At 37.6% G+C, this 25,575-nt stretch overlaps 1 protein-coding gene across 1 annotated transcript in view; it reads left to right on the top strand.

The window, feature by feature from the left end:
* Positions 1-2,477: 2,477 nt before the first annotated feature.
* cachd1 (cache domain containing 1) overlaps positions 2,478-25,575 on the top strand; it is a 79,357-nt gene continuing 56,259 nt past the window's right edge. Inside the window, exon 1 of the mRNA XM_028027609.1 lies at positions 2,478-2,717. Coding sequence (XP_027883410.1) covers positions 2,478-2,717 — 240 coding nt within the window. The remainder of the gene's footprint in view (positions 2,718-25,575) is intronic.

The following is a 25,575-nucleotide window of genomic DNA, read 5'->3' as shown; positions in this document are numbered from 1 at the left end:
CGCCACAGACTGGACCTTTTCTGTGTCTTATTGCAATAATGCTTTGCCTGAAAATTTCTAAAAAAGTTAACATAAATCATTGAGATGGTTTGGGGGAAGGCCAGCTTTGCAGCTGCAATGCAGATATGCTCTGCAATCCAATGAAGTGGAGATGAATTGAAAACAGTGAATAAAGGTCAGCTGTTTGATGGGTTGGAGTGCTGTTGCACTTCAAAGCTTCGCGTCATCTTCCCCGGCAACACTATTCTTTAATGAACCCACTATCTTTCTTGCCTTCTTATGTTGCAGTCATGGATTAAAACATGAAATGAACAAATCTACAAAGTCTTTGCTCCGTGTGCTGGATGCATGGAAAACAAGAACTGGATTCTTTTGGGATGGACGTTTGGCTGGTTTCTGAACTAAGAATTCCATTTTTATTAAAATAAACACAACAAACGAATACAATACTAACTTTTTACCTCGGTTAAAATGGAGGTGAAAACATGTTTACGCTTACGCTCTCCATGAAAAGCTGTTTTTGTCAAAAGTTTCATACATAAACATTAAGCAGGTGTGAAGAAAATTTAAGAATACATTGTCTACAAATATTTTAGTTCATTTGAGGAGGTCCATAAATAACATATTTGATTATTCAGCTGATAAACTGGTCTTTAGTACTATTTAACAGAGCAGAACTTAATTAATGAAAGGCAATGTTATTATTTTGATGTTACATCTTGTATGAATTCAAGAAAGAAGGACAATGAACAATTTAGAATCTTTAGTCTTTATGTAAACTTGATGTCTCCAGCTTTGTAAAGATGTGCTAAAAATAAACCATTTAAACATTTTTAATCCCATTTTCCTTCCCTTACCTGGTCTTTGCGCATGATTTAATATTGTGGACTGTTTTAACAGACCTTGATAAATCTAGAATAAAATTAATAGACTAGAATGAAGATCCTGGAAATAAAAGCTATGTAAAAATATATATTAAAAGAATATAGTGCTGTCTTTCATCCTGTAGGCTTAAAAACAGGCACACTATTTATCTGTTTAACAGCCACTAAAGGAGCTGCTGCCATTAATTCTTAATTTCTTCCTCAACATAGAGAGGACATCAATTTCAGCAGTAATTTGCTTCTGCTGGAGGTTTCGTCCTGCTAAAGGGACATTTTCCTTTCTGCTGTTGTTACATGCATGCTCAGTGTGAGGGATTGCTATAAAGTCAGCAGCACAAAACACAAGTGATTGTCATCTGTCCTTTCAACTAATTTGAATGACAAACTGAATGGGACTGCATTGTTTAATAATAGGAACAATTTGTCTTATTAAGGTTCAAGTTATTTTTAGAATGAAGCCATAATTATTAAGCACACTTTGTACATGTTCAGTTTATATGTAGCTCTCCAGCTCTTTGTTGATTAAATGTTTTACATATTTTGTCATGCTGTGATCATTATGTTGTTTTGTTTATATCCTAAACCAAAATCCATAAAAAGCAGAACATCAGGAATAACTAAGGAACCAAACACAGACGAATAAAGTGTGATGAAGAACTTCATAGCAATAACAAAACAACTGAGTGGTCAGAATACAAACACAAGTGAGAACCAAAAACACAAAGAGCTGTGGCTCATGACAATAAATTAGCCATGTTATCTTTTTTATTATTTTGCAATTGGCTTAAAAAAACAAAAGATGGTTTTCTGAGTCACATTTTATAGCACAAAACATAAAACAAAACTTCAGTCAAAAACAATTGAGTTGACATTTTAACTTATCAGTATTGTCTTCAAAATCAAAGGGAAAACAAAATAGAAAAAAGGTCCGTATTTTTTTATGGCCACTGTAGTCTACTGTTGTATAAAACAAAAGTCTTAAAGTCGCTTTTGTTGCTCAGCGTTGGCTTCTGACGAGGAAATCCAGTTAGCAAAACATGCAAATTAACAATTTTTTAAGTAAATGTTACATCAAAACAAACAAAAATGTATTCTAATGTGTTTACAGTTAATTTCTCTGGAGCCGTTTGATCGATCGTTGTTTTTCGCAGCAACAGTGAACGCGTCACGGGCCCCTGATCCATTGATCGAGAGATCCAGGCGCCGGTGGGACTCCTTACCGTTTCCACGCCTCCTACTTTCACTCCCATTGTGGTGAATCTCCGGCTCTCACACACTTTGCCAGACTTCCAGGAGTTGGAACGACGACTGGAGGAGGGAACAACGCTGTGAAAGAAAGAAAAGGGAAAACCAGCATAAACATATCTACTTTTCCGCATGGATATCCCTCGCTCTCCTCGGGGACGCAAAGGAGGCGCGATGGTTTGCATTGCTGGGAGTACTTGAGTTTCTTGCCGGGGAGAAAGCGCACTCGTACTCTCCGCTGGAAAGTTGTGAAAAGAAGTTCCATTGAAGTTCTTGTTTGTTTGTTTTCCACCACCAGTTCAGTTCACACGCAGTGTTTCTTCCGGCGCTGTAAAACCTCCTGCCATCATGGCGAGGCGGACTGCGGAGGCTCAGACGCCGAGGACTCGCGCTGCTTTCCGGGATCAACACCTTCCCCTCCGCGGCGGCTCGGTGGCTTTTTCGTGGCGCCTCGCTTTGATTTGCTCGGCTCTCTCTTGTGGATACTGCGGAGCCGAGACGGAGTTTTCCATCCTGGAAGAAGCGCAAGTTTTGGCGGAGCAAATGAAAAAGCTGTCCTCACAGGAGCTGGGAGTTTTCACGATGCAGGTAATAAAATAGTTGCATTTCATTCACGTTTTGACCCTCACTTGGAGGCCTGCACCTGAAATACTATAGACAGAAGAGTCGTGTCGAGAAAAACATTGGGGTGTTATGAAACAAAAAGCTGTGGCGTTGCAGCGCTGAAGCAATGCTTTGAAGTTTGGGTGCATTAATGTGGAGCATCAGCACGCGGTCCTGCGATAAATCTTGATAAGGAATTACACCAGGAGACATTAACTAATTATGTGCAGACGGGATCCTATAATCAAGGTTAACAGGCTGTGCCTCAGAGCTGATTCATATGTCTGCAATGCACTTGTTTTTTTGTTGTTTTGTTTTTTGGGGGTGGGAGGGGGGTCTAAATGCAGCATTCACAGATTAGTCAGTGGAAATTTCCTTGTTTTTCTTTTTATTTCTTGCGGATAATAGTTAAGACAGATAAGGCCTTTCTCCCCTCAAGAGAGTCATCTAAAGTTCCTTTAGATGTGTTAATTGTTGAAATGCACAGATCAGCTTGTTGGAGATAGAAATGGGCCAATTATTTCTTAAATCTATTCTAATCACTGACAGCACAGATAGTTTATGTGGTCTTGTGCACCCTTTGGAGTTTGATAAACATCAGATTAAGGTTGTTGTTTTGCAGTAAAAAAAAAAAAATCTGGAAATGTTCTGTGAATGCACAGATCAACAGAATGCGGCTTTTAAGGTAATTCTGCATACAGTTGGTTTAAAAAGGCAATTGTTGATGATATCTTTTAGAGATGCACCAATCCTGCTTTTCAGATTTATTTTTTTCTGTAAGAGCTATAAAAGCCCAAAAATGAAAAAAAAAAACAAAACAAAAAACAATCTGTAGCTTCTGAGAGTGAGAGAGGCTTTAGTTGTGGAATCAGGAGAAAATTATCACTATTTTGCATCAAAATGTACTGAACTGAATATTTTGCAGGTCTTGCTTTGCAGCAAATTGCAAATCTGTAAATGATGTCGAAATAAGAGGGAATTTCTTGACCCTTTTCTCTTTGAGATGCACTGCTGTATTGGGATTTCCGGGATTCTTCACAGCGTGACATGTCGATTGCCAGAGTTTGACCAGTTTAACAGTATTTTATAAAACATGAAGATTAACAAATGTGCTCGATGATCATTTCTAGAGAAGAAAGTGAGAGATTTACAAGTTTATTTCCATTTACGTATTTACATACCCTGTCATGTCCATCTATGCAATGTGTCCTTAAACTTGATCAGATTTTCCTTTTCTTTTGCTAAACTTAAAACTAAAATGCACCAGATTGCTGGTGTGTTCATTGAATGCAAATGGTGGGATTTCTTATTTTTGATGCATTTAATGAATACGGGGGCTGCTGGTGATTGATCCACCAAACAAGGGAAAATCACCTGATTTCGATTTTCAGCCAATAAGTTGATGCATTTAATTTCCCTCAACTCTTCCCACTAATAAGAAGGATTTTATGTTCCAGCCGTAACTAACTGGACGCAGACAGAACGAACACCTTTAAATCTATACCCTGTCATGTCCATCCATGCAGAATCCTTTAAACACACCAAATGGCAGGGTGTAGGGGTGGTGGCTGCTTCAGGGAGGGGAAGGAGGTTGGGGGGTGTTTTGCACTTCAGAGGCAGAGGGGCTCACAGGCCTGGAGCACAGAGGCAAGGCAGCGGGGGAGCCGAGGCCCCAAACGCTGTTTCATCTCCTCTGCCTCCACACTGAGCCGCCTTCATCCCAGCACCAGGAGTCGGCTGTGAGGGCTTCCTCTGATCCCGGCAGATCCGCCGTTGTCACTGCTCATCCTCTCCCAGAGCCCCAGTTTGTGCTCGCTCTCTTTCTCACTCTTATTTCTATTGCTTTGTCTCGGCATTATTCCTGTTTTTTCTGCCTGCAAACGCAGAGAATTAATGGCTGCTTCTTTTTTTTCCCTCTCTCTCACATGACTGAAAAACCGTTCTGTCGACTACAAAGATGTAATTAATTAGAAGTAATTTTAGCTTTTGTCAGTCTCACTTTAAACTTTTATGACTGATTTAATATTCATACCAAAAGCGGCATTCAGCGTCACTCCAGAGCATCGGGGTAAACTCCCCGGAGCTGTCATGATGTTGTATAAGCTGTGAGAATCTGTCGCGGCTGGAAGCTGAGCCGACTGATTGTGATGCGTTTTGTGCTGCCACAAATATAACAGACATGCATGCAGGGAAAACGCTCTGAGACTGCAGGAATCCGCTGGATGTTTGGATGAATCTTGAATTCAAACATTTTTAAGGATTTCAATTAAACTCAATATTTTATTTTTTTTGCTATGTGGAGTTTCTTTCTTTTCTCTTCTCTCCAAATGTTTTGTAGCTAAAGAACATGACTGAATTTTTGCTTTTAGGAACTCCCTGCAGCCCTCACATGAGCTGCATGTGAGAAAGCAGCTGTCCAGATCAGCCTGTAAGAGATTCTGTGTGGATTTGATCCCATGAGCTTCCTGGTTCTGTTTGTGATGTGCAAGAAAGATTTATGGTAAATTAGAAGTGCTGTTTCTTACTTACAGCTGCTGGTGTGAAAATAGAACAGTAATAAAGGTAAACAGGCTTTTAGAGCAAAGATATCACTTAAAATTAGGCTGATACAGATTTTTACCTTTTTATAACTGACACTGGAGTTATAAATTGCTACATATTGCTTTTTCTGCCATATATTCTTACTACTTATAGGTTCTGCTCAGGTACCAGCACTTTCCTAGAGTGAGCATATAGCTTACTAGTACACAGTGCCTTGTTAAAGCATGCATAACTGTTAAACATTTTTCACATTTTGCCAAGCTACAACTAATTTCAGTAGGTTTTAGTCAGACATCAACATAATGTGCAGCATTTTGAAGTGGAAGGAAATTTGTTGTAGTTAATTTTTTTTTATGTTAAATCAAATTCTGAAAAATTGTATACTGCTAAACCAAATCCACAGCAGTCAGTTTCCTTCAGAAATTCATTTTTTGGGAACTACAGTCCACCTGTTGGATCTATAAGTCCAGCTATTTATTGAAAGCCTCAGAGTTTGTAGGAGAATGTTAGAAGTTTCTGACTATCTATGTATGAAACACAAGAAACAGGAAGGATTTTTTTTTTACCCTCCTGCAAAACTCTGTAAAATAAAAACTGACATCACCATGATAGCTCCCAACAACTTTAAATATACAATCCAAGTTCATACAGATATCCAATTGAGAATCTACGCGAAGACTTGAATTGATGTTCACATGTGCCCTCCATCCAGATTGCCGGAGCTTTTTGCAGAGATTTATCAAATCTTTCAAGTCGGTCTTGATTTTTCTGTACAGGACAAAATATGGACCCAAGGGGACTGAACTGAAATGCACTCTACATTTCTTTGGAAATTATATTTCAAAGAAAAATATATATTTTTTAATCTTTTTTCTTCCACTTCACATATTCTTGACTTTATTGCTGGTTGTTTGTATAGAAGTGGTGAAATTTATTATGAAAACATAAAAAAATATATATATTTTTTTCTCAAGATACTTTACATCTCAAACATTATTTTTTTTTGTTTCAGTGAACTTTGTGTAGAAAAGGGAGTTTAGTTTCTAAGCTGCGTGGTTTTAAAGATTCAGTTTTGTAAAGGATTTCTGAGTGAGTGTCCCATAATCAGAACATAAAATGTAATTGTAGTCATCTCTGCTCCACCCCTCTTTCTTTTACAGCTGTGTAATCTGAGGCTGGCCAGCCTGTTGCTGAGTTTCCCACGAGACGTGAAGGTGTACAGATGACACTTTGCTCTAGTTAGTGTTCATATTTCTTGAGTGTCATATCTAGGCAAGTTTTCTTTTTGTTTAAAGATTTTACTTCTCTCCTGCAGTTGGAGCATAACTGCAGAATTTATTAAAAAGTGGTTTCTGATCAGATTTTTTTTCTATTTATAACTTCTTGTTGTTCATTTAAAATACACAATATAGATCTTAAAGTTTTGAAAGTGTTCTGAACAATGAGCTTTGATTTGTTTTGGATGAAATTAATCTGTTTATTAGAAACACAATCACGATCCGAGTTGTTTGTGCCATTTTTAGCTAAACTTCTTCTTGATAATTAGCTCAGACGACTGTTGCTAGATTTTGTCTTTTTTTTTCTGGCTATGATTTTAAGCTCTTTCTTCATCTGCTGTTGATTAAAAGGGCGCCCCCTTTTGAATAGCAGTTGTAATGTCTGTTGGCATACAGTCACTGGATCCAGGCAGGATGCGGCCATCTTTAGAGGGTCCTAGTGGACAGGTATGGATTACAACATTTGGGAGGTATGAATTAGACTTTTTTAGGGCAACTTTCTGTTATATACTCATGCACTACTGGCAGGAAATATGACTCTCTGACTCCAATAAATGCGTTCTACTAGTTGAGGGTCATTGACATCTATTATGGTTGAGTCTGGGGTCAAAAGCTGTCATAGCAGGGTCCCCTAAATCACTGGAGTTCAGAACTACAATCAATAAAAATAAGGTGTAATACAAAATTTAGATGACTATGTATGTGTATTTCAAATTCTACATGCAATTTTAGCATTTTTATGAACATTTAACTATAATTTTGAATGCTGAACTGCAAAGGGAAATACAGACACACAATAGTTTAAATATTAGTCTAAAAACTGTTATTTATGGTTGAGTTGTTTATGGTTACCAAGCTGTAGGAATGAAACTGCAACATGTTGATCTGAAATGGGGCCAGGTTGACCCATAAACTTGTCGGCACAAAATAAATATAAAATTCATTATGATTTTAGAAGGATAGAAGAAAAGGGAAAAGAGGAGATGATGTTGCATTAATGCTATGTTTAGTCTGTAACTTTTCTAGTTACGTTCAATCCAAAAGCTGTAGAGCCTTGTGGTTTTCCTACTGGTTTTCTATGTCTTGGATTCAGAGGTTCCAATAAGTTTATCAGACACTCACTCCCCTTCCCTTTTTTTCCTCCTCCTCCAGCTTCTTAGTAACCTTCCATTTCTCATTTTACTACTTTTCTTTTTATTGTTCCTCAGCTGGATAAACACTGGCTCTGCTCTTTATCCTCCCTTTATATTGAACCAGTTGGAGAGAGTCGGGGGTGGGGGATTTGAGGAGATATAGCAGGGCATCAGAATTCCTGCTACACTCTCTGCAGTAAAAGCTTCAAAGCTTTCTTGTGTCTTGCTGCTCTGCCTGCACGACTCTGAGCTCTATCAAGGTTACTTTTACATTCACAGACTCATTGCTTCATCTGGGAGCATTATTGCTTTATAATCCATTTTCTTTTTAGACTTACAGCTAATTGCTGTGCTTTATGCATTTCTAGCCACGACCTTTAGATAACAAAAACCTGAAATAAGTCAAGCAACTGTACATGGTGTTTTATACAAAAAAAATTAATGCCATCTGGTGTTTGGGTTTGCGTCTCACCTGCTTTCACATGTCTTCAGGTTTACGGAGCTACAGGTGCTTCCCATTAGTCATCCTTGAACTGCAGTGCGAGAGCAGAAATCGTCTTACACCTCCCATAAATCGTGATGAGTCTCTGTGATTTATAAGCCCTCAGAGGATTTGCTGAAATCTCTGTGCCTGTGTTCTCTTCCATAACTGTTATTGTTTGGAGTATTTTTCTTTTTTTTTAAACTTCCTTGTTTTTAGGCAGAGCCATAGATTTTAATTCCCCTGTTGCAGCTAATAAAAGAATATCTCCAAGCTTCAGTGTTTTTTCTTTTTCTAACTCAAATTGAAATATTACTCACAGTTTTGTGTGTTTGACTTTTAAGGTGCTTGGTTATAGTTTGTGTAAATTAAGGTTTTTTTCCCCCTTGAGTCCCACTGGGAAATCAGTAAACTTTGAAAACATATAAAATCTCCTTTGTATCAACCTTTAAAGGTCTCGTCTTGTAAACAAACCTGGGTTTAATGAATCAGTTCTGTTGCATCTACCTCTAACGTAAAAGTTATGAGAACAGAACAAAAAGCCTCAATTTCTTAACATCTTCACAGTCCAACATTTTGACTTCTATGCACATATAGGAAAGTCGAACAAAATCCTTCTGTGAAACTGCCGTGAAACGGACGGTCTTTTGCCCTGAAGGGTCAACAAATTGCAAAAGGCCACAAGACTACAGCAAAAATGCATAACACAACAACAAAAGCCATAATGGGAGTTATGCTGCTAAAGGAACGTCTTGCTAAAATAGAAGTTACGCTTAACGGACATTATGCTAATGCGGACACTGGCTAAAGTGGATGATATGCCATCAGGTTTTTACAGCCTTTTTAGCATTGTTTCTTATAGCAAAACCTTACCTTTAGCATAACCTATGTTAATATAAATGTTTTTCAGAAACCACATTCATTTGATAAAATGTACATTTCTATCAATCATAATTATGTGTTGGTGTACGTACAGCTCATTGCACTCTGTTAAAATGGAACACAAAACTGATGTTCCTCCCTATGTGCACCAGCTGTTGTGGTTTAAATCTCTGTCCTGATGTGGCCAGATCATTTATGCGACCGCTTTTTGATCCTTTTCCCACATTTCTGAGCAGAAATAGGGGCTCCCTCTGTGTTTGGCCTTGCCTGAGAGTGGTTTTGAAGTGTTTATGCAGCCCCTGCCATCTCTCACATTTTTCTGTCTGCTTATGTCGTTTTTTATGCCCTTTATCTCTTCGTCATATCTTAAACTGATCTTCTCCGAAATGCAGAACGCCTGTCTAGTCTGAATATTTTTTAGGATAAAATCAGAGTGCGGTTGATTAGACAAAAACAACATTCTTTATCTCCAAAGTACGCTTTTTTGATGACTTTTTCCTGATATGCATCAGAATGCCACTTGCAGCTGTCAGAAACTTGTGCTTGACAATCATAAATGCAATCCAAGCTTTGTTTTCAGTTGAAGTTTTGACTTCAACTCGTTATCAAACAAGATGATCTGATAGGAGTATCCATGTTCTGCATTCTGTTATAAAAATGCCCTACTTTTACTTACAGCTTGTTTTTTAAAATGTTTGTCATACTTTCACTGCTGCTGTTCTGATTAGTGACGAGGTAGATTTTTGAGTAAGCAGAAGGTTGCGGTCACTTTTTGCCGATAGCTAGGTGTGGTGGTGGTAAAAACGGGACTGATTTCAAGTTGGGGCCTGATTACCAAATTATCACAGGAGCCACTTCATTGCAGAAGTCTCCAAAGCGACTTTAATCGAACCAGATGTCTGGCATTTCCTTGATTCACATAACTGCTTTTCTGTCCTTCAAACTGAAAATGACTGCCGTGACGGTCTCCTCTCCTTGTGTGAGGAACTTTAGACCCTAACAGGTTTGGACTTTTTCTCAGAGGGTGGTTACATAAGAAATATGATATTTTGTTTAATGCTTCTGCAGCATTTAGGGCCAACAAAGCCTTGATTTTTGTTAACATTTCGTCTGTGATTTGTATAAAAGGTTGAGCCATTGTTTACTTATGTTTATAAATGTATGGTTCTGAAGAACAGAATTCCTACAGTTTGGGTGTTTTCCAGGCCTGTTGAAGTATGGAAAGGTAACATCTCATCTCTAAAAGTTGTATCCATCCAGTGTGAATCCATTTTTCCTGTATGTATCCATCGATATGTCCAACTATTGACTCGTTTTTTTTCTATCCATCTTTCCATCAATGGACTTCCTTCCTTTCATTTTCTTTGGAGTTCTTGAAGATTCCACATTTAAATGCAAGATAGAACTACAGTACCTCTTAATCCATCCGTTTTCTTACACAGTTATGCCTAGTGGGGTCGGGAGGGGTGCTGGTGCCTATCTCCAGCGAGACATTTAGGGCGAGAGGCGGGGTACACTCTGGACAGGCCGCCAGTCCATCGTAGAACTACCTTAAAATGCATGTATAAAATAACACTGAAAAATAAGATTTTGCAAATGTGTGATGTTTTGTCACGGAAAATTTGATAGAACCCTGGAAGCAACTGTTTTAAACTATACTTAATTACACTCACTTGTTCCAGATATGGAGCCTTTTGATTTTATTTTCATAGAACCAATTTTCTGTTTTTTATGAGCTAACTCGGTTTTTTAAGTGAGTTTTCTTTTTTCTGATACACCTCTCACCTCCATTTCTAGTTTTCTAGTTGTTGGTGTGTCCTTTCAGACTCCTGCAGGCCTTGCTGGGTGTGTGGCAGCAGAAACGATAAAACCGAAGGCCATCTTCTGGCCATGTGGGCCCAGATTCAAAATGAAGGAGCTGAAAGGAGTGGGGGTCTGGTGGTACAATACGTATTTGGGGGGACAAGCAGCAGAATTTAGAGACCAGCTCCCTCCCCCAGACGAGTTGAATTTGTTGCTTTCCCATCCCCCTCACACACACATGCACCCCTTCACACAATCCTGCAGAAGAGGCTTTGCATTCTCGATGAGGAGAGAGTTGGAACTCCTACTGTGTAGAAGCACATTGGACTTCTTTTTCTCGCAGTTTTTTAACCCCATTTTTCTCTTCTTGCTTATGCCTGGTCTCTCTTACATTTTCAGTTCTAAGTTGCATACAGACACCTTTAAGGTTTCTGAAAGTTCCTTTGTGAGGTTCAAAGATCCATCCATACTTTATACCTTGGCCTGCTTTTGGGAGAGAGTACTTGCATATTCTCGGGTAAAGATGTGACCTTGCATATGCAACAGCAGCCTTCTGGGATGTTCCCTGAGGCAGACAGCAGTTCAGAGAACAGGAGGGAAAATGCTAAATTAGGTGAATGGGTTGGGAAAGAGAAGATTCAAAGAGATTTTGTGCATCCGATCCAGTCTCTGCATATCAGGCTGTCATATTGTGGAGTCTGAGACTCATGTATGAAAAAACAGTCAGTACAGTCTGTTGTCAGTTCCCGAGGAGCTAAAACACTACTCAAAGTTCAGGGTCACAGAGTCATGGAGGTCAGCTCAGCTGATTTAACTTCTTTCTGCGCAACCATTTATAAGTCTGTTGCCACATGGAAATTTAGGATCATGAAAATTTTAAACCAGACCTGTGCAAAGTGTACAAACTCTTTTCTCTGACTGGTAGCTCTTCGAATTGTTTGACAGTGTCATAAAAATTCAGTGCTGCATGTTGACAACCACTCCTACAGTGTGAAGAAATTGTTGAACTGAAGTTCAGCTTTAGGGTGTATGGCATAAACTGCCAGTCAGAAGTTTGTGCAGTGCATTGAAAGTTCAGGTTCCCCACATCCCTCCCCCATCAACACAAATTCAAAATTATACATAAAAACCTGGGTTATGTTACATGACTGCTTCATTCTAAAGCAAGGTGGGGATCCAACATCTTCTAGTTCATGTTGGGCTTGAGCTGTGATGGTTTCGTTTGTTTAGTTGGGTAGTGGAAGTGTGTGGTTTCTTTGCAACTTTCTAAAGGACTTTTAAGCAAATATTGGGGTTACAATGGAGTACTGGTTTATGCAGGATAAGGGAACACAATGATAGCTAAGTTCCCTGAATACTTAAGATTCCCTCCAAAAACACTTTCTACTGCCTAGTTTAATAGTTCAGACACAAAATATGCCCCAATATGCAGTATTGTGCACCTTGAGTGTGCCACAAAAATTTTGAAAAATCAAGATTCTCATTCATTCACAATCAATAGACATCCCAAAATATGTTTCAAAACGTACAAAATAAAACAAATATACTTACTGTTAGTGAGGGCTGTCTCAATAGGCAATAAATCAATTAAATACATGATTAGTTAAAATGAACTCCATTTCCATTTGCATGATTCATTGTTTTTCTCTTTCCCCTATATCTACAAAAAAATTAACAGAAGTCTTTAGTCTGGTGCTTTGGTCTCAATTAGGCTTTTTTTTAAAGGACAGTTATGTTGTTTCTGTTTTATTTATATATTTTGGATATTTAAAATGTCTTCCAGAGTTAAACCTTCATTTGGATTTAGAGGTTATTGATATTTGAGAATGTCTTCATGTATTATTGTGCCATTACCATTATATTATTAGAAAATTGTCTCAAAACATTATCTTTTAACGCAATAAATTCAATTTCTGGGACAAGTTATCCAGCAAAATTTGCTACCGTGACAGGCCTACTATTAGACACCATTTTGTAACTATGCGGGACCAAGAAGCTGCTACTAAAGTGTTTGGCTGTTGTTTTCAGGCATAGTGGAGCTGCTAGCTTCGGTAAAAGAAATCTAGAGTTTTTTTTCTTAAAGCTTCAACAGCAGTCTAAGATGATATCTTCCTCACTGGCCCTAGTTATGCTTTGGTCTGTCTTCCACATCATCCTGATCATCTCCTGTGTCCTGGTGTTGTCGTCTTTGGGTTGTGGTATGTGGAATCGTGTCCTCTGCTATTTCGTGTTTGCTGTTGTTTTTTCCCCCCTCCTTTCTCTACCTTTGAAGATGAATCAGTAGGTGACCTGTGCTGATCAGTTGAACTTTGCCGCCTATGCCTGAGCCTCAGTAAGACGAGGCTGTTCTGAAGATGAAAAGATGTGCGGTGTTTGTATTTTGCTGGAGGAAAATGGCAAAGTCGGGTTGGGGTGGGAGAAGCAGCTTACTAATTAGGAAGCAGAGAGGAGCAGTCGGGACTTTGAGATTGAGATAAAACATAAGATTATGCCTACTTACACTATTGTTTCTTTTACAAATACACCACAACATTTGACATAAACACAGGCACATATTTCAGCATACAGAGCAGCTGCTGCTTGGATTAGCTATTGCTAAGATCTCTCTCTACTAGAAATATGGCTCAAATGATGTAGATGACCTATGTGTAAAGAAAAATAAGCAAGAGAAAAGAACCATTCTGATTGTAGTCCTTAAAATTTAAATTAACACTGCAATTATTTTTTTATTTACAGTAAATGTGAAAATGGTGCATAAAAATAGCTTCTTTTAGATAAAAATCCTAAGACAAATAATTTATATAAGATAATGTCTTCTTTGACCAGTAATATATGTAATACGTTAGTATATGCACGTTGATCACTGGCTAAGCCAGGTTGCCGTGGATATTTTGGACAAGTGTGAAGAGTGTAGAGATGCCACAGCTACAATGCATAGGCTGCTGTGGAATATACACAGTTGGCCTTAAAATGTCTTAATGATGAGTGAATTGTAGGGTTATTCAATCTCATGCTCTGCTCCAATGAAGATTCGCTCACCTATGCATGTTAAATGCTTGAGGTGGACCCTACAGTAGGGCATTAGCACTACTTTTCGAAGTAATTCATCTAATTATTATTTGACTAGATGGGTGCTTACTGAAGATGTAGAGACTGTTTGTGAATGTTCATTCACAGATAGTCAGCTGGTTTATAAGAATGACGGGGGATAAAATAAAAACGTTACTTGACGTACAAATTTGCTTGCACTGTCTTCATCCAGTAAAACGCACTCTAAAATTGATTCCTATATTGGATAAATTACACATTAAAGTGCATTACATCTCCAAAGCAGAAAAAAATGTACCGGTAAGTAATGGTGAAATTAGTTTCTATTTGCAAGGTTTATAAGTTAGCAGCCCAGTTTTGGGTCTTTTATCATCATTTGTAGTCTGTATGTCTGAAAGTTTCTTTCCCCAGATGATTAGCTTGGCACCAGCATTGGCTGGTTGGTTTCATGCCAATTTTTCTCAGTCTTTCAAGCCCAGAAGTTGGCAGGTCATTGAGCTGGACTTGGCTTCTGGCATCTCTTGGCAGTGTTACTGGAAATCTTGCATCCCCTTTTGAACATTTGCTGGAACTTTGTTGTTTTTTAAATTTCAGACATGTTAAAATTTAGAAATGCTGAGTTTTAGCAAGATCTGTCAAAAGTAAATGTGTTGCTTCACCCAAAGAAATTTGTACCTTCTATTTTTACCCTGGTGTTGATTGCTTTTGGTTACACAACTATGGGAAAATCATTTGTGTGTAAAGGAAAAACAATAATAACAAAATCTAACTGAGCAAAATTGATAAGAGGGAAAGAATATAGTGTAACTTGCTGGTTTGAAAAACAGACAAGTCCATATCTTCAAAATTTGGTTGTCAGTGTATTTGTGGGGTTTTTGCTTGGTTCCTTTTACTAAAAATACCTGTTCTTTAAAATAAGGGACAGCCAGATCTTTTCCAGGCCACTAGAACTTAACTGGTTTATCTGATGCAGAACTTAAACAGTAATTTGTGAGATTTGATTTTCTGTTTCCACTTGTTTTTGAATCTCTTATTATGAATGGTGAGTTGTTTGATTGTCCTGGCATGCATGCATTTTCATCTCAACAGTCACAAAAGCTTGCTGTATGTCCATATATTCCATTTTAGGACTTGTCAAGACTTCTTTTAACATCTTGCAGCCATCTTTCAGGGTGAACTTACTTAGACGGCCAGAACTAAGCATGTTTTAAGTATTCTGGAATACTCTCTACTTGGATAATATTTCTGGAGAGCAGAAAAGTTGATTAAAGATTATTTTTTCATACCTCACTAGACTCAAAGGTTCCTACAGCCTTCTTTCTGAATTACTCATACGGCCCTGTATTACATATCCATATGTGCTACCATTTTAGGAAAATGCACAGGCCAGTGTAGGATGTCCTAATTTTCCACATGACTACATGTCTCCATAATATTCAGATTTCTTTTTTGATATTTAAGAAATGCAGAACCATGCAGTTTGATTGACGCACTGCTGCAGCTGAAATGCCAAATGGGAGATTCTTCTTTGAGAGATTCAGTCATATGTCTCCTGCATATGTCGTGAGCGAAGCATTGTGCTCTCCTACTCGTCACATTTATGACGGCGAAGCCTTTTGCTATTTACATACCAGGAACTTGTGAATGTCTTTGGGGAACTCCATTCCTCTGTTCGTTCTCGGAATTCTGCACACGGCAGCGATTGAATCGTGAATCTGAATGGGAGAGAGCTTTCCAATGTTTAGACAGCCCAGAAAAAAAAAAAGAAACTTGATACATATTCAGCGGACAACCCCAACCCCATACACCTCTTACATAGTTGACATGCTGGTGCAGAGGCGCTGTCAACCACTCTGTATAGTGTATCTTGCTGAAATACCCCCAACCAATGAAAAGCTTCCTAAATGTCTAGACTGATGCTATTATGAACTGTCAGCTATTTTAAAGGGTTTTATGTGTATGTGACTGAGATTAGTTCATATAAAAATAAACTGAATCCCAGCATCATCATCCATGTGTGCTATATTTAATGAGGAGTTTCTTGATGAACTGAGGATGACACTAAGGGAATTTAAAATCTACTTCTGTTCTCTAGGGGTTTACTAAAGCTGTGTTTTTCATTTATGGTAACAATGAATTGCACACCAGTTGGTTTTAATAGATTTGGAGGATTATATTTTTAGATTATAGAGTAGCCAAACATTGTAGGCAAGGTAGAGGAAAAAATATAAATTTATGTGCAAATTCTGGTAGCACTTAGAATAGCAAATTGATACAAATTAGATAAATTACTCATATTCTGATAGAAGATCTGTGTTTAGAAAAAGTGTTTGTCTTTTTATGTACAATGAATAGGTTACATTTCTAGCAAAAACTTTATGTGTTAGTTGATATGAATATTGACCCTGCATGATCCAAAACCCAACAGGTGTGCATTTCCTGTCCTTTGTTCCTTTTTTCTCCTCTATCTTTTTCCTTCTCGTACTTTGATCTCAATCTCAAACAACAACTCTCTTTGATCTTTTCAAACTGATTGGTTGCTTTATAAATCACTTTACTAGTCAGTGGTCTCATCCTTATTTTTCTCCTCTTCCTATTTTATCCATAATCGTTATTTTTTTATAATAACTTCCAAACTGTCCTTTCTTCTTCATGTTGGCATTGGTCTCAGGCAGATTTTGTTTTCTGAAACTAGAGAAAATTATTATTTTTTTTTATTGATGCCCATCCAAATGCATTTTGTGTATTTAGTTTAGTATCCAATCCTCTTAGAATCTTTGAATTTGCTTGAAAGAGTTTCTAGCACTTTTCAGATGTAGGCTGGTCTGCTGGGTATATGGCATTAAAAGGCTGTTTAATGTGTAAAGTTTAAATCTGTTACTCCTTTTGTCTTTATAGACCTATTGGTGTATTTCTTTTGCAAAACAGTCAACCGTTACTTGATGTTTTCCCTCCTTGCACAGCTCCCAGCTAACACAAATAATGTCTCTTTTTAATGAGCTCATGTCATAAAGACTAATGCTTTCTTACTGTAAAGCATATTATTCTCTATGTTGCATTATTTCTTACCAGGAGTGATAAATTAAAAAACATTCTGGCAATGCAGCTTTAAAAATTTAAGAGGTAGTGAAAGCTGAATTAAGTTACAAACTGCAACCAATTGGATGCAACAGTCTATCTCCAAACAACCATGACTGCTAAACTCACAATAAGGCCTAAAAAGTACTTGAATTTGACTTTGCTATCAGAACACGTTTTGTCTCAAGGTCTTGGTTTAAAAGTTTTACTCTGTTTGATGGAGTTGCACTCTCATATAAGTTTTGTTGTACACTTATCAGGAGGAGACCATTTGACATGCTCCTGATTCTTTTGAATGCCCTGAAGTAACTTTTACTCTTTTATGTAGTTAATTAATTTTAGAATATTTCTCAGCTTTTTGATTTTGAGTGATTTTGTTTGCCTTTGCACAGTCTTGCAATGTAATGTACAATTCTATACAGATTAGATTTGGTCACGGCTATATATTGACTATAACAGAGACTAAATAAACTGAAAACTGAGTTTGTGTATCTTGGTGTAATTTTTTTGAACCCAATGCAATTTTTTAAATGCTAGATTGCATAAGGTGAAGTTTCTTCAACCTTAGCGTCATACCTCTAACATTCAAACCTTAGCAACGACCACAATATTTACAGTGGCCTTGTGAATACATTTGAGGTAATGTATGTTATTTCATTAGATGGTTTTTCTTTCGGTCATGTAAAAACAGGTCAACAAAGATTATCAAGTCAAGGTTGCTGAAGTTTAGCTTTTCAAAGGTAAAACCTCTATTATATGACTCTTAATCCTCTTCTTGGTCTCCAATGATCAGTGAGTGGAAATGCCCTGAGAGTACATGTGTTCGAACAAAGCCCTCTCTCTGCAGAGACCTTTATAACACGCCAGACATGAGCTCACATCTTGCTCAGAAACCTGAGGAGACTACCCCAGAATTTTTTCTTTCTTCTTGGTCTCCTACTTTTATGCTTCTTATCTCTATACAATCTAAACGTTCTGCTTTTTTTCACACGCTGTCCCCTAATGCTTGCCTTCATTTTGCCGTTCCAACGGTTAATCAGCCTAAAACAAGAGCCATCTTTCAGTTTGATTAGATCCAGGCAGCATTTTTATGAGCTCGCTGATTACTTAGCAGCGTTTTTCTCAGAATATACACTGTTATTTTTTTCTCCTTGTGCTGAGAGCATTGAAGATTTATCTGTTCATCTCTACAGTAAAAGGTTCAAGAGCCACATCTGAAAGCCCTTCCAGGTGTGTCCAGGAATTTTATGATAATCCGGAATAGTTTATTGGGGTTTGTACTGTTACTTGAAATCCCTGAAAATGGTTTAATTTCAAGTAGGTATTTTAATATTCAAATTGCATAGTTTGGTAAAAAAAAAAAACAGTGCAATCTAAAATTGTATTAAAAGTCTAAATTTGGAAGGTGTTATTTACAGTTGAAGTCAGATATTTAAAGAAGATGAAAAGACACCTACAATTTTTTTTCTTGGTGTGAAGTATGATCAGACTAAACTGATCTTGTTTTAGGTCAGAATTACCAAAAAGATTTCTATTTGCTAAATTTCAGATACCTTAGTGAGAGCATTTTATTTAGAGATTTTCTTTTGTAATTTCATCAGACCAGGTGTATACGGTGTGTGCGAGAGAGACCTTTCAAAACACAACAATGTTATATTTTAGTTTTTTGTCTCTACTGCAACATGTAGCATACTATCACAAGATATTACCACAGTTATAAATTGTCATATGAAATTGAATTGAAAGTGTCTTCTTTAGTTTATATTATTTTGGTTTCCAAAGTGTGGCACTGAAAAAGTTTGAAAACCTGCCTTGAAAATGCTTTTTATCTTCTTTTTTTCTCTGGACAGTGCTTACAGCCTATCAGTGTTGGTTCTGTCACACACTTGTTGGACTTCATTTGATATAACTTGCTAAAACAGATGGTATGAAGCACCGGTTATGTTGTGGACATCAAGATGTTCATGTTTTGACTGCTTTTTCCAAGTCTTGGTGTTGTAATAGACTCAATTACATTTTTCCTGGTTTTGACCCAGGATGTCTTGAACGTTTTCTGAAACCTACAGCAGCAGTAACATTGTCTTTTACTGAAACAGACTTTGAAACTCCCGATTGTATTGAAATGCAACAAACAGCTTTTAGTTTTTATGTACTGAGGAAGAGAAAACAAGAGTTAATTCCTCTCCCTCAAACAGCTGCCTTCACTAGCTGTGGCTAATGCTAAGTTAGTTAACATTTAACTGTAACAGATGTTTCTGTTTAGCTTATTAACTGCTTGTGAGACATTTTAGATGAGTGCCATGTAGCCAGTGCTCTACAATGATCTGAAACGTACAGTCAAAACATGCAGTAGAATAATTTAGGTCAAAGTAGATTGATGTTAAAATCAGTGCTGGATAACATTTATTTTAATTTATTTTCCCAAATTAAGTATTTTTATTTGTTATATTTTAAATGTTTATTACGCAGATTAAGAAATCTTTATTTTTAACACTATTTTATACAATTTAAACATTTAAGCAAGAAAAAAGGGAATAAATGAAATGAATGCGATTCTAAAAAGCATTTTTTCATCCATCCGTTCTTAATTCCTTCCACCACACAAGGTCTACAATATTCAACATTATACATTGATATCCATTTTTATTGCCAACTTCAGTGATTCCATCCACAATTTCTGTAAGTGAAGTCATATGTCCTCAGTTTGAATGGCCCAGTCAAAGTCCAGAGATAAATTCAATTAGGAATCTGTGACAGAACCTGAAAATTGATCTCCAGAGGCTCTTTACCCAATGTCACTTAGCCGACAGGCAGCGTAGGTCAAAAGGTTCAAACTGACCACAGACTAATTCAATATAATTGATCGCTAAAGTCTGTGTTAATCTTAAGACTGTGCAAGTAAATTATGTCTTTCGACCTTATAACTCCACACGTTCACTGTTTGTTGTTTGCATGCCAAAGCAACAGTTGATGAGCCATTTGATTGAGAGAACTTTTCATGGTTTCCAAACAAAGGCAGAATTTTCTCATTACTGTGTGTTCTGTTGTTGGAAGAAGTTGACTGCTGTGTGTGAGGTTTTGTTTTCCTCCCCCTTTACTGCCTGATTTTTATCACCTTAATGGAAGTGCCTTGGTATGCAGCTTTGATCGCTCTTTCAAATCTTTTCACTCAGGCTCCACTTTAACAGCAAGTTGTTACTCCCATAATGCACCACAGAACTGGCGCTGCTACAGATGCAAGGTGTGTGCACGCTGTTGTTTCCAGGCTAAAATCAAGAAAGACAAATGTCAGATATTCCATTGGAAGCCTAAAAAGGTCTGCAACACATTTCTGAGAAGCTTTATTAACTTATACGGCCATGGATTTTGAACATATTTAATGTTTGTTCCGAGTTGCGTCACTGTATTAAAATTTGCTTTCATAAAGTTTTATTACATGCAATTAGTCTGACACGATTAATGTGTGGTTGCTGTGGCCTGAGGCCATGTTATTTAACGATTGCATTACCTTGACTTCAAAGACCTTATGTAGTGAAAAGCATAAAGTAATGGCTTGTGCCCAATGCTCCTCACCACATGCACTTGACATTTGCTCTCAAGAAAAATTTGGAAAATAAAGTGTCATTCCATTTTTCTGTGTTGGTGTTATTGCTACATCCCTGTGGAGATTGTGTTGAAAAACTTGAGACAGCTTAGTGCAAAATAAATCACTGCTTGTTGGAGGTCCTTTTATATATTTGGCATTTTCACATGCAGAGTACTGTTTGAATGCAAAATGTTAAGAACAAATACATTTACCTTTCTGTCTTGTTTTTGGTTTTTGCCCTGTCATGTGGCTCTAGTGTTGGTCTGCAGATCACTTCTTCTTATGCTTCAATCCTTTGTTCTGCAATTAAGGCTTGAGTTGTAATTTGTCTGTACTTCTGTACCACCTTCAGACCAGAGTTTGTACTTCTATGATAAACCCGATGTATTGCTAACTTGCTCAGTAAAACACACAATAACACACAGAGCTTTTTTGCAAGGTGCTTGCCTGCCATCAGTGGCAATTTGTGGTTCAGCGTTCTGCCACAGGGCTTTTTATTTAGGCCGAGGAATTTAACCATCACCCACATTAAAATCTGCTCTAACTTGTGAGCCTCTGCCATTTAGTGTAATATTAAGCTTTTGAGATGGTACCCATTAAATGTGTTTTTATGAAGCACGAAGTGGTCTCAATCACTCTGGTAGATATGTCCATCTTAATTAACCCCCAGAGCTTCATGCATAAAGTGTTATTGGCACTGTATGGGCTTATCTACTACAGAACTTGTTTTTATAAGTGTACGGCATCTATATATCCTCCTGACATTTCTGACATTAGTGGAATATCGACAAAGTTTTGCACATATTTGTGATGGAAACACAGCAACTATCACACTTAAGTGATGTGTTTAATTCTATGCACATTAAAATAGATTGAGTTGATTTCACCTGGACTGCTTTGTTGTACCACTTTTGATTGATCATCAGATATCCAATTTGTTATTTTTGACCTTTTAATGAAATGTCTAAATATCATTTTGAATTGTTCTAAAAGTGTTTCTGTCCTGTTTTTTCTTTTGTTCTGATAATGTTGGTGTCTGCCATGTTTTTGGAACTACTTTTTAGACTGAGGATTTTATTTGTTGACTTTAGGTGCCACTTTCCATTTCAAGGATCTTACTGGTCCTCACGGACTGGTAAAGGCAACACAGTTTTAGTTGTTGGTTCTGTAGTGACTGTAGACCGTGAAGAAGATGCTGATTACACATCTTTGGCAATCATGTATTTTAGTTAAATAAAATGTGATTCTGATGTGCATAAATTCATTCTAAGCCTCCAGTTGATCATGCTTTTCTTCTCTTCACATGCAACTCCTCCCCACTTCTTCTCTCTCCACCCCACTATCCTCCCCCCTTTTTTACCCTCACATGTGGAAAGCATTATATCCTGTCTGGTGGAGAGGGAGAGCAAACAACTCGGACTGAGAGCCTCCTGGGGGAGGCATAGGGAGGTGCTGCAGATCCTGTTGGGGTAGACGTACTGGTAACTCTCCCTGGGCCCTGATGGTGTACTGTCAAAAGCGAGTCTTGTTGTTTCAGAACCACAGCCCCACCAGCTGACAGGCTTCATCCTCCCACTTCACTGGAGTGGAGGAGAACCTGGTTGAATGAGGTGGTGGAAGATAAAGAAAGTCCAGTTTCTCCCAAAGTACTCACTGTGGTCGTAGATTAGAGGCACTACTTATTTATTTAAATACACATGTTCATGTTTTCTACTCTTTGTTTATGGCAGATTATTATATATATATTTTTTAACATTAGGAGATGCATCAAAATAACAGTCTGTTGCAGTGCTTTCAAATAAAAAAAAAATCTGTTCTTTGAGTCTTTTATTGGGTTTCTCTACAGGGCAAGTCAAACGAGATTAAAATAGTACAAGAAGATCAGATTTTCATTAAAATGCTTAACAGCAAAAGACACAAAAGTGTTACTGTGCACATACTCTAGTCTAAAACTTAGTCCTTCTTTTTTTACATTCAACAATAGTCTGTTTATAGCTAAATATACGCTGAGGAACATGGGACCTGCCACTGAAAGCAAAGTTGGATCATGCAGTAGATATACCCTGAAAGTCCAAAGTCACTTTCTACTTATGACTTGATAAGACTTTGTAGTCAGTAGTGAAAAGTCACAATTTTACTGTTTCTGAAGCATCAAGACCATTTAAGATGTAGAACTTTAGGAATTCAAGTAAATAATTTACTTTGCCCAAACCCTAACCCTAGTTGAACAGTAACAGGGAAAAATTGATAAAAATGTTATTGTGCGTTTGCGTCTGTCAGATAATTTTACATGTCTGACTGGGTTAAATATAGAGTTGAAGGGCAGTTTAACTTATATTAGCTGTTAAAACAAGTTTTGTTATATTGACTATATTGAAGAATAAAAAGTCAAATTTTAGTGTGTGAGAGCAACTTTTACTGTTTGTGATGTTTTTTACTTAACAGAATAAAATTTTAGACCAGCCTGAAGTATCAGGTTTTCAAAAATTATGATTTTAAATAAAAACTACATTGTATCAGACTCTTCCTACAGTCTAAATGCTTTTAATGAGATGTGGAAAAACAGCTGAAGGAACTGGAGTTTCCTCTGGTTTTATTGAGCTTAGAGTTCTGCTGTACATTGCCAGCTGGCTAAAAGAAGGTTTCTATGATTTATTTTCCTCTGATTATAAGAAATATAACAGCTTGTTAAACTATAAAAGTTAGAATAGCAAAACGAGATTAAAAACTTCCTCTAATTTTATTTGGGGGTTAATTTTTTCTTGTTTGTGTGTCAGAATAAGAAATGATTAATCTTAATGGAACTAATAATCTGCGTATTTATATTAGCATTGTGGCGGTCAGAATAATTACTGTTTGGCTATACATTTGTGTCAGATTTTTAAATAGAGATCCAATTAAACTGTAGCATATTCACCAAGAGAAGTAAATAATAGTGAATATTTTACATTGCTTCATTTTCTATTTCCAGATTAGATTATTTGAAAGTGTTTCCAGGATGAACAAAAATTAGAGAATCAAAGCTTTCTGTTTGTACATAAGAACCAGCATTTTCTTGTCCTTTTTGGCTGAGACTTAAAGGTGTTTTGTGAAGAGCGGGTCCTCAGTGAGACACCACCAGAGGCTCACCAGAGATCTTACGTGAGCATGATGGACAATTTTGTACATTAGTGTGCTGCTACGAGTACAAGGATTTATGTTTTTATGAGTTCGTGCAGTAAAGATTTGACATATTTTCCAAACAGCCAGTAAACATCCAAAAATAGATTCTCCACACACACACACACACACACACTCACCACCAGCACCCACACCATCACAGTAGGTGGGCTGAGGCTGCCTGCGGTGGTCTGTTGGGTCGATTCAAATTAAATTGACCCCCGTCACCCTTAAATGCAGCAGCGAGCAGTTGGTAGACACTGACAGCTTGTCATTTAATTAACCAACCTTCTTCACAGTGTTGAGATTGAGACATGCTAAATTAGCTACAGTTTGGTTCCTCTCTGGCCTTTATGGGTGAATATAGAAACTCTACTTTGACTTGATTCCATTTACAAAAACTAATCCCTATTTGGTAATTTCTTTTATGGTGCTGTCAAAATCCTGTTGAGATCTGATTCTATCCTTAGGATCTAAGCTTAAGAAATCCATGAAGATCTTGTTTGTGGCATACGATGAGCTTCAGTATCAGGTTTTTGGAAAGAAATTTATTAGACACATCCAGGAGTGCTTAGCAACTGCACAATCTTTGTGAGTAGTTTATAGTTGTACAAAATATGTCATTTTTCACCGCGACTGATAAACATTCCTCAAACATTTTAATGTCACCTGAACATAAAAACACCAGATTGTGGAATCATTGAAGCAAAATATCAGCACTGCTGTCCGAGCGCATTTCTGCATAAAACATGGCCCCTAACTCAATCACACAACACATCTGTTAGAGCTCTGTACAAAACAGTTCCACCGGGACCTGCTGCCTCAACAAGATGACACAATATTTGTTATGTGATGACATCAATAAGAGCTGATATCAACACTTCTGATGAACATCACTTTCACTGGGTAGAAGTATAGAAGTATTGCACCGAGTTACATCTGATATCGTTGTTGTGAATTAAAACCTAAAAATGCATCTTTCTCCTGGAGTTCATTGCAACTTCATAAAAAACTGCAAAGGGGAGGCAGTTATTTCTACCTTGTTTTTTTTTTTATTATTATTTTCATTTCAAATACAAAGAGTTTCATTCCGTTTTCATTCAGTTCTCCTCTCCCAGGTGCCCGCTTCCTGACTTTTCTTTGTAGCGTTTAGGAAAAAGAAAATGGAGACAGGAGAGGAGGCTGGGGAAGAAGACATGGCAAAGATCTAGGAGAGAAAAAAAACATGCACATCAGAAGTGAAGCTCTAATACTGCACCCTTGGCTTCCAGGCCTTTGTAGTGCAATGAGCAAGGAGTTGGTTTGGAGGGGGGCAAAGGAGGGGCTACGCCAGGCTGCGCACCAGCAGCAGCGAGGAAGCAGCAGTTTGTCTCATGGGCTTCAGGTTTTCATCTTTGTTGTGTGCAAACCAATTTTTGAGGCTCTACATCTCCAGAACAACTACTCATCAGTCTCTTGCAGTGAAAATGATTTCACACATTGGGTTTGCACATTTGCCTAGTACTAGCACGTTTGTGCGTAAATTCAGCCACACCTAAGCCATGCTTTTTGGTTCATAGATGAACTTTGACCCAGTGAAGCCCTGGAGACAGGATTAGTGTGTGGGTGTGCTGGTGTAGGAGGGTGGTGTGCAGAACCGGCTGACTGGCGACTTAAGAGTTAATAGGTGTACTTTTAAATCTGCCTGATCTCTGCTTCTGTTCCCCCCCTCACCCCCCAATATTGTCATGTATTTCTTTGTAGATTGTAGTGTGAGTGCACTACTGTTAGCCGTGGCATAGTTTATGTTCTTGTAGTATAACCTTAAGTAAAAATATAATTCTTCTAAAGTATTTATACAAGATTTAAAATTAAA

Source organism: Xiphophorus couchianus, chromosome 9, assembly GCF_001444195.1.
Source record: "Xiphophorus couchianus chromosome 9, X_couchianus-1.0, whole genome shotgun sequence".
In the NCBI taxonomy this organism is placed as follows: domain Eukaryota; kingdom Metazoa; phylum Chordata; class Actinopteri; order Cyprinodontiformes; family Poeciliidae; genus Xiphophorus; species Xiphophorus couchianus.
Note: the sequence above shows the minus strand (reverse complement) of the source record. Positions and strands in the feature narration are given on the sequence as shown.